The following is a 10,180-nucleotide window of genomic DNA, read 5'->3' on the forward strand; positions in this document are numbered from 1 at the left end:
ATGGAGATTATTTCCCTTTCATTTCCCTCCAGAGAATTTCCCAACAATCTTTGACTGCAAGAACTACTTGAATTATCCAGGATCCCTCCTGAGAGGGAGAATTATGATAAAAGTTTCAGCTCTGCTGTTGGGCCAAATCCTCCAGGGGAGACTTTGGGCAGAGAAATAGGGAGTTTTGAGACAGGCAGGGTCTGTGCTCTTGAATCTACGTCTCTCTCCTTTCCAGATGAAGCTGAGGGTTTCTCGGTGTTTGAATTAGGAAAGCAACTGGAGATTCCACCTTGTGAGACTCCTTTGAATTCTTCTACTTCTTCTTTAGAAACAGGAAAAGGATTGATTGATTCACACCATGAATTATGGACCTCCTGCTTCTGCTTCTGATGCTGCTTTTGTCCCATTCAGTCTCTGGGAAGCTGAGAATGAAATGCCCGCTGAGTTCGGAGAACCAGGATGGGAAACCACCACGGAGCTTTTACAGCCCAGGAGACCATCTAATCAGTATAGTCACTAGTGGAACGAAAAGATTGCAGGCAAAGTTCCTTTTCAATGTGGCTCCTTCTCTTCAGTTTGTTTTCCATGATCCGTAAGTCATTCAGGGTGATGGAGTTGCAGTCCCTCCATTCTAACACTCTCCTTCTTTTCAGTTTTTTATTTTTCATTTCTTCCTATATTGGGGAATATGTCTAATTTACTGAATAATTTTGATTTCCATGGCTTCTCTCTTTGGTCTGATTTTGTGAAAGAGACTCAAAAAAGGATCTGAAAAAAAGCTGAAAGGCCTGTAGATTATTTTCCTCTCTCTTTTCAATCCTTAATTTATCACTTGGATAATGAATTGTATTTAAAGTAATCGTGGAATCAGTTGTAGTTGCTCTATCTCAATCAATTCCCATATTTGTGTAACTGATCTTTGCTTTTGGATCAATGTTGGTTTAAGGCTCAGTAGGCTTGTGGAGGGTTATATATATTATATATAACAAAACTATTTGTTGTGACTGCTGATTATAATAACTTTTTTTTCTTTTTTTTATTGCAAAAGTTTTACAATTACATTTTCACCCCACTTTCCCCCCCAACCCACCCCTCCCTCCCCACCCTAACCCCCCCAAACCCCTCCTAACCCTCCCCCTCTGACTTCCACAGAATATAATCCCATCAAAGTCCCCTTTTTTTATAAAAAACCTGAGCCCCTCAAGCCCACTATAATTTTTTCTCTCTTCACAATTCATACATTTCTATTTCTATATAACTTTCAATGAAAAACAATTTGATACTTCCTAACTTGGTTTTTTTTTTCTCAATAGGACTTCTTCCAAATTTTTTTATTGCTTAAAATTCATTTTCAACATTCAACTGGCCAACAATAATTCCCATCTCTTCCACAATCTCACACTTGGCTACAACATCCATAACAACTATATTAGCACTTTCCACACTTCAGATGCCTTGCTGGACATGCTCTCCACTGGAGAAGCCAATGTCCCCAACTACGGCTGTGGAAGGAAGGAGAACCTCCTGGCTCTTCTTGATGCAGCTTACAGGGACATCTCCATCCAGATGTCAACATTAGGAGGCACCTACAAAGTCCCACAGGTTTGTGTGTGTTTTTCTCCCTCTGGTAAAGTGAGGGGTTGGTGGAGGTGGGTGAGCAATAGATGCAATCATATCTTCTCCATGGAATTCAAGAGCTGCTTTTCTCCATGTTAGCAAAAATCTCAATATTTTACCCCATTATGTTCATGTTGAGATTAATCATAAAAGGCCTGAAATACAAGCAATACATTCCCTGGAGAAGATATTCTACCAACTATTTAACTGATCAAAAAATATCCCTGGTTGTTGGGGCATCTATTGGCATCTTCATTTTCACAGATAAATGATGTCTGCCCTATCCACTGAGATTGAAGTTGGCAATAGTAGCATTTTATCCATCTAAAATGTGGAATAAAAAAGGCTCTAGCAATTATAGGCCAAATAGACTAGCAGATATTGTGGCTAAAATTTATGCCATGATCCTCTTAGTTAAACTTGAGAAAAATGCATTCTTTGCAGAAGAAGTAGAAGGTTTTAGGTAGAGTTAAAAACCAAATAGATTTTATAAGAAATAATGCATAAATTAATAATCTAATATTGGCAACAAATTTGTCTTGAAATATCTCATCTATATCAGTGAGGTAAAACAAGGTTTGCAGGCTTTCTAGATGTTAGTGCAGCATTTGACTCAATAAACAGAGAAATATGATGGAGAAAATGGATGGCCCTCAAAATGGAGCTCAGCCTGTTGGCCCTGATCCAAGCCCTTGTTTGAGAGGGAGGTTTGGGCTGAATGGAGCCATGAGAAGAAGGATCTATGCTTACCAAGGAGGAAGGGAAAGATGCATATTTGAACCCTTATTATTTAGTCTAGATATGAATGACTTACTAGGACTAATGCAGGATCAAAAAACAGATCATGAATAAATGTTATTTCATTTTTTGACAAAAATTAGTGGACAAATGAAATGCAGTGCATGTAGTATACAGTACTTGGATTTCAGAAAGGCTTTGACAGAGTAAACCACAACCTATTTCTTGGTAACCTGAAAATATGTGGGATAGACAGCATCACCCCCAGATGGGCTCAGCCTGTGGTCCTCAATGTATCAATATTTGGGGGGCTGCCACAGAGACGAGGAGGTCCACCTATTTTCCAAAGTACTAGAAGGCAAGACAAGAAACAATGGAGGGAAACTAATCAAGGAGAGAAACAACCTAGAACTAAGGAGAAATTTCCTAATGGTGAGGAATGGAACGTCTACCCTTCAGAAATTGTGGGTGGTCCATCACTGGAGGCTTTTAAGAAGAGACTGGACAGCCACTTGTCTGGAATAGTATAGATAGATACAGATTAACAGAGTTGGAAGGGACCTTGTAGGTCATCTAGTCCAAGCAGACCCTACACCATTTCTGACAGATGACGGTCCAGTCTCTTCTTGAAAGCTTCCAGTGATGAAGCTCCCACAACTTCTGAAGGCAACTTTATCTCTTTATTTCCAGGTTGAATCTCTCCTTGTTCAGTTTCCATCCATTATTCCTTGTCTGGACTTTGTCCGGCCTTTGGGTGCTTTGGAAAACAGCTTGACCCCCTCCTCTCTGTGGCAGCCCCTCAAATATTGGAAGACTGCTATCATGTCTCCCCTGATCCTTCTCTTCACTAGACCAGCCATGCCCAGTTCCTGCAACCGTTCATTGTATGTTTTAGCTTCCAGTCCCCTAATCCTCTTGGTTGCTCTTCTCTGCACTTTTTCTAGAGTCTCAACATCTTTTTTGTAGTGTGGTGATCAAAACTGGATGCAGGATTTTAGGTGTGGTCTTACTAGGGCTTTATAGGGTGGTATTAGTACCTCCCTTGATCTTGATTGTATACCTCTGTTAATGCAATTTAGGATTGCATTGTCTTTTTTGGCTGTTGCTGCACACTCTTGTCTCATATTTAACTGGTTGTCCACTAAGACTCCAGAATCCCTCCCACAGTTACTGCTATCGTTACGCACGGTCACTCATGCCCTCGTCACCTCCCGCCTGGACTATTGTAATGCTCTCTACATGGGGCTCCCCTTGAGGAGCACCCGGAGGCTCCAACTGGCGCAGAGTGCGGCCGCGCGGGTGGTAATGGGAGCGACATGGCGCTCCCATGTAACACCTCTCCTGTGCGAGCTGCACTGGCTCCCGGTGGTCTTCCGGGTGCGCTTCAAGGTTTTGGTTACCACCTTTAAAGCACTCCATGGCTTAGGGCCTGGTTATTTACGGGACCGCCTACTACCACCAATAGCCTCCCACCGGCCAGTACGCTCTCATAGAGAGGGACTCCTCCGGGTGCCGTCAGCCAAACAGTGTCAACTGGCGGCCCCTAGGGGGAGAGCCTTCTCTGTGGGGGCACCTACCATCTGGAATGAGCTCCCCCCGGAGATACGGAGGATCCCGGATCTGCGCTCCTTCCGCCGTGCTGTGAAGACCTTTTTATTCCATCAAGCGGGCTTGGCCTGATCTCTTCCCTTTTTAAATACGTAAATTTTAATCTGTTTTTAAATTATTGGGGTATTTTAATTTGTCTGGGCCAAATAATTTAATTTGATTTTATCGGGTTTTTAAATTTTGTGTATTTATGTATTTTATTGTTGGCTGTTCACTGCCCTGAGTCCTTCGGGAGTAGGGCGGTATACAAATCAAATAAACTATAAACTATAAACTATAACTATTACGCCTGGTTTACTGCTTGAACAGGGGGTTGGACTAGAGGACCTCCAAAGTCCCTTCCAACCCTTTTATTTTGTTATAAGTTCTGTTATAGGTACACATGTTTAGCCTGCTAAATTCCTCTTGGAATACACTGATTTATACAAATAATGTGATATTATAATACTTACACATTGGATTGTATAGACTTGGATTGTTTTGTCTTAATAATTATCTGATAATTTATAAAGCAAGTTCAAAAATTATGGTCTTTCTGAAATGACATTGTAGCCATAGATGGTCAGTCATTAGAGCAAGTAACACCTTTCCTTACCTGGGGTTGTTTTCTCTGAGCCTGAATCTTGGCTCCCTCATCATCCAAGGAGCTCAGTTAGACAAAGGGCAGGAGTGAAAATGGTGCTTAAATGAAAACCTCATAGCTCTCCAGCTTCCTCAGCCCCAATTATTAAAGTATCTGAGGCCCAGTTTTCCCCCATGTTCTTCCATCAATCTGATGTTTGGGGCTTCAGAGAGAAACCACCAGCAGAACCAACCCAATCTCAGTGTCTGAGGAGGATCTTGGGGTGGGCAAAAGGACTCCAGCTGCTGCCCTCAGAGCTGATTTGGGAATTTACACCATTTCTGCTTTGTCTAAATTCAGAAAACATGGGTATTATTGGTATAAAATTTAATCTATGGAAACTGATAGACTCTGAAAATTGTGGGTGTTGGAATAGACAAACTTCAATTAAAGACCAAACTTGGATTATGCAACTGAGAAATCTTATTAGGCTTTGAGTTCTGCCTGTTTCTTGTATAACTGGAGAAAGAAGTTAAAAAATTTCCTCTAGAAAGAATCTGGGATTTAGAAGCAAAAAAAGATGCAGCAATCCTCGAAAATTATAATAGGCCCTTTATTGGAATAGAATACTCTAGAATACTCTAGAATAGTATTCCAATAGAATACTGGAATTAAAAGATGTTTGGAGAATACACAACTCAAAAGACTTGGACTATACTTTTTTTCTGATAGACACAGATCCTTTTCAAGGATTGATTTTATTTTATTATCAAATGATTTACTTGTTAAAACAAAAAGAACTAAAATCTTTCCAAGAATTTTATCTGATCACAGTTCAGTATGGATAGAAATTGAGATTGGAAAAATTGAGAGAAGATCATGGAGATTAAATGAAAATTTATTTAGATATGAAAAAAATATAATAGAACTTAAGAAGCAGATGAAAGAATTTTTTGAAATTAATTTGAACAAGGGTACCCCTATTGAAATTGTCTGGGATGCAAGTAAAGCGTATATGAGAGGGGTACTCATTCATATGAATTCTAAACATAAACTGAATAGACAAAAGAAAAGATTAGAAATTGAAGCAGAAATAAAGAAAAAAGAACAGTTACTTATCAAAAATCCAGCAGATGAAAGAATACGTGGAGCTATAAAACATTTGAAAGATCAATTCCAAATGTTTATGGCGGATCAAGTTGCAACAAATTTACAATACGCAAAGCATAATACATTCTGTAATGCCAATAAACCGGGCAGATGGCTGGCCTATACATTAAGGAAGAAACAGAGTATGCGGACTATCGACTGTATTGATATTGGAGGGAAAGAAATTTATCAACAAAAATTAATTAAAGAAGCTTTTGTAGATTATTATACTAAACTATATGCTAAAGATGATATACAGAATGGACTTATAGAAAAATATTTAGAAAATAAAAGAGTTACAAAAGTTACTAATCAACAAAAGGAAAGAATGAATCACCCTGTAACAGTGGAGGAAATAATTGCAGCAATTAAACAACTGAAAACTGCCAAAGCTCCGGGAACAGATGGCTTGACTGCAGTGTATTATAAAACTTTGCAAGCAGAAATGGTGGAACAACTTAGAGACTTATTTTGTAACGTACAACAAGGGGGTAAAATACCCCCATCATGGAAAACAGCTTATATTTCTTTGATACCAAAAGAGCAAGCAGGTCCTAAAAAACCGGAGAACTATAGACCAATATCTCTTCTGAATAATGATTATAAAATTTATGCAAAAGTATTAGCCAACAGGTTGATGCCAGTAATTCAAGAGGTGATTCATGATGATCAAGCGGGATTTATAGAGAGTAGATATATGAAGGACAATGTAAGGCAAGTTATAGATTTATTGGAATATCTTGAGAAGAATAAACAGATCACTGCAGTGCTGGTTTTTTTGGATGCGGAGAAGGCCTTTGACAGAATGGATTGGAATTTTCTATTAAAGTCTTTGAAAAAGATGGACTTTGGGGATCAATTTATACAAGCGGTTTCAGCAATCTACCAAGAGCAAAAGGCACAGATTATTATTAATGGAAATTTAACAACAGATTTTAATATTGAAAAAGGAACAAGACAAGGTTGTCTGTTATCCCCTTTGTTATTTATTTTAACACTAGAAGTCTTGTTGAATACAATACGGGATTCGAACAGCTTGAAAGGTATAGTGATAAGGCAAGAGGATTACAGAATAAGGGCATTTGCAGATGACCTGGTTGTTACCCTTTCACAGCCGATGGAATCAATAATCCAGATGAAAGACATTATAAAAGATTATGGTACAGTATCAGGATTTAGACTGAACCAGAAAAAAACTAAGATGATAGTCAAAAATATGACACAAGATCGAAAACATGAATTTGAAAGGATGGCAGGCTTTGAGATTGTACCAAAGGTTAAATATCTAGGAATTCAGGTTGCAGAATCAAATATGAAACTATTTCAAAACAATTATGAGGTGTTATGGCGAGATGTACGAAAAGATATGGAGACTTGGAAAAAGCTGCAGCTCTCATTACTTGGAAGAATAGCAGCAGTTAAGATGAACATTTTGCCAAGATTTCTTTTTTTGTTTCAAATGATTCCGGTGCTTAAAAGTGATAAACAACTGAAAGAATGGCAAAGTGGAGTGAATAAGTTTGTTTGGAACGAGAAAAAACCAAGAGTGAAATTAAAAATTATGCAAGATGCTCCAGAAAGGGGAGGCCTTAAACTCCCAAACCTACAGATATATTATGAAGCAGCAGCTTTGACTCAAGCAAGCGATTGGTTTGGAAGGAAAAAGACTGGAATATTGAATATAGAAAGCTTTGACCTTGATTTTGGTTGGCATGCTTACTTATTTTATGAAAACAAAGTGGATAAAGTATTTAAAAGCCACATACTTAGAGATTCGTTGATGAGAGTTTGGAAGAAGCACCGATTTAAATGGGATTACAAAATACCGCTATGGTTGGATCTTGGTCATATTATGTGGAATACAAATATAATGTCACTCGGGGGGGGGGGGGTATATAAAGAAGTTCTTTTTACAGATGCGGGCAGATGGCAACTAAAGACATTAGAGACACTGTTGGACGAAGGGATTAACTTAACCTGGTTACAGTATAATCAACTTCAACTGAGATGGAAAGAGGACCAAAAAACTGGTATTATGTTGCATGAGGAAGAATTGGTTAGACATATAAAAGAGAAAGGTCCAATGCATATTAAAAGGCTTTACAATGTTTTGTTAGAATGGGATTCAGAAACTGAATTGGTTAAAGATTGTATGATTAAATGGGCACAGAATTTTGCAGAACCAGTGATGTTGGAAACATGGGAGAAAATATGGGTTCAGAACGTTAAATTTACGCAATCGCAGAATTTGAGGGAAAATTTCTATAAAACGTTTTACAGATGGCATTTAGATCCCAAGAAATTATCCTGTATGTATCCTAATGTTCAGCCAAAATGTTGGAGATGTGATAGTCTAGATGCTACATATTATCATGTTTGGTGGAATTGCAAGAAAGTCAAGGCTTTTTGGATAAAAATATGGTGGGTTATGCAGAATGTTTTGAAGAAAAAAATTCAATTTTCTCCACAACTGTTTTTATTGGGTATAGTAAAGGGTTTTACATTGGATGAAACTAAGTTGATATTGTACATGATAACAGCAGTGAGATTATCAATAGGTAAATATTGGAAAAATGAAGCTTTACCCACCATTGAAGAATGGACTTTCAAGATGGCCAGTTTTGCGGAGATGGCAAAGATTTCAGCATATTTAAAAGATCGCTCACAAGAGACTTATGAATGGGAATGGAAAAAGTGGATAGATTATGTGCAGAAAAAATACCAAGTTAGGAAGTATCAAATTGTTTTTCACTGAAAGTTATATAAAAATAGAAATGTATGAATTGTGAAGAGAGAAAAAATTATAAGGGGGCTTGAGGGGTTCAGGTTTTTATAAAAAAAAGGGGATTTTGATGGGATTATATTCTGTGGAAGTCAGAGGGGGAGGGTTAGGGGGGTTGGGGGGGTTAGGATGGGGAGAGAGGGGTGGGTTGGGGGGGGGAAAGTGGGGTGAAAATGTAATTGTAAAACTTTTGCAATAAAAAAAAATTCCTCCAGAAAGAATCTGGGATTTAGAAGCAAAAAAAGATGCAGCAATCCTCGAAAATTATAATAGGCCCTTTATTGGAATAGAATACCCCAGTTGGCATTTGCACGTGTTAATCTAATTGTGATCAATTATAGGGGTGATACAGTAATATGATTTACATTTTTATTGTTTTTTAATTTGCTTATTATTTTCCATTATTATGATACAATCTTGCTAATATTCTGTCTTTAATATTTTAAACAATGTCTGATTAACAAACTATTCTAATACATTCATGAGAACCAGGTTGGATTTATTAAAATCTAATATTTTGGACTTGATCTGACCCCAAATATAACACATCATTCTTCATTGCTTTTTCAGATCAGTCATACAATTGCTTCAGAGGCTCTGAGTTATAAAAGGAAATTCCCCTTTTTCCACCAGATGTTCCCCAAAGAACGGATCCTGTACCCAGTTATTGCCCAGCTGCTCCTCCATTTCAGATGGACCCTGATTGGCCTCTTTACTTCAGACACAGAAAATGGAGAGAATTTCATGAGGATTTTTCCTCCTGTGCTTGTCAGGAGTGGAATTTGTGTGGTTATATCACAAGTGTTCTCAACAACTGGATATACAGCATACCTCAGGGAGGCCCTCTCTAAATGGAGACAAGTCAACGTCTTTGTTCACTTCATGGAACTTGGTTCCATTTGGGAGAGAATTCTTCCTTTCCATTTAACGTTTATGCGTCTGCCAGGACCCATTGAAGGGAAAGTCTGGATCCTCACAAATTTTTTTGAGTATGCAATGAAGAATCGTAGACTTTACAAATACATCCATAGTATTTGGAACTTTGCTTATCTGGGGAAAATAAGGCCAAGGGATTCTGCCTTTGAACCTTATTTCTTTGTGGAAGAAAAGTTTCAAGATTATTATTTCCACTGTTCTCTTTCAAAGAACGTCTTTTCTGTCAAAGGCCGCAGAAGATGCACCCAGAAAGCCCCACTGGAGACCCAATGGAAAAGGAACAGAGGAAGGCTCCCAAATCACTACCAAGATTACAGTATCATTCAGACTCTGGCCCAGGCCTTGAATGCCGCTTATTCCTCCAGATCGAGGAGGAGAAGGAAGGAGGGAGAAAAGAGTTTGGGGTCTCCAAGGCTGCAGCCATGGCAGGTATGGGGGTCCCTGATATGGATCCATTAATCTTAGATCCTTTGGAGGAGGAATCCAGAGGAGAAGGAGGGGAACTACCTCAACAGATCTGTCCAATTCGATTACTCAGGGAATAATGGTTCCAAAGAGTAGATACCATGGCATTTTGATATTAAACTCTGCTCATTTGAAAATGCTGTATTGTTTCTTAAATGAATTCCTGTATTTGTGGGTTTGTGATGAGCATGGTGGAATTTCCCCCTTTGTTCCGTCCCCACTGCAGGTGGGTCTGTGTGCAGCTCAAGAGGCAGCTAAACCCCCCTCTTCTCCTCCAGTGAAAGGGAGCCTGGGGTGGATGTGGGTGTTTCATTGGGAGAAAAGGGCACGGA

At 38.8% G+C, this 10,180-nt stretch overlaps 1 protein-coding gene across 1 annotated transcript; it reads left to right on the forward strand.

Moving 5' to 3' along the window:
- The first annotated feature begins 336 nt into the window (after nucleotides 1–336).
- Nucleotides 337–9,842, forward strand: LOC148111963 (vomeronasal type-2 receptor 26-like). The gene is made up of 3 exons (XM_087879415.1): nucleotides 337–583; nucleotides 1,305–1,593; nucleotides 9,018–9,842. The coding sequence occupies exons 1-3, from the start codon at nucleotides 357–359 to the stop codon at nucleotides 9,840–9,842; spliced, it is 1,341 nt and encodes a 446-aa protein (XP_087735541.1). The 5' UTR covers nucleotides 337–356.
- Nucleotides 9,843–10,180: the final 338 nt, after the last annotated feature.

The sequence above is a fragment of the Pantherophis guttatus genome, chromosome 15, assembly GCF_059756535.1.
Source record: "Pantherophis guttatus breed Tessera chromosome 15, ASM5975653v1, whole genome shotgun sequence".
NCBI classification, from domain to species: domain Eukaryota; kingdom Metazoa; phylum Chordata; class Lepidosauria; order Squamata; family Colubridae; genus Pantherophis; species Pantherophis guttatus.

Coding starts and splice junctions, on each gene's coding strand:
- LOC148111963 (XM_087879415.1), top strand. CDS start 357: ATGGACCTCCTGCTTCTGCTTCTGATGCTGCTTTTGTCCCATTCAGTC. Junction 584..1,304: donor CAGTTTGTTTTCCATGATCC/GTAAGTCATTCA, acceptor TTTTCTCAATAG/GACTTCTTCCAAATTTTTTT. Junction 1,594..9,017: donor GCACCTACAAAGTCCCACAG/GTTTGTGTGTGT, acceptor TTGCTTTTTCAG/ATCAGTCATACAATTGCTTC.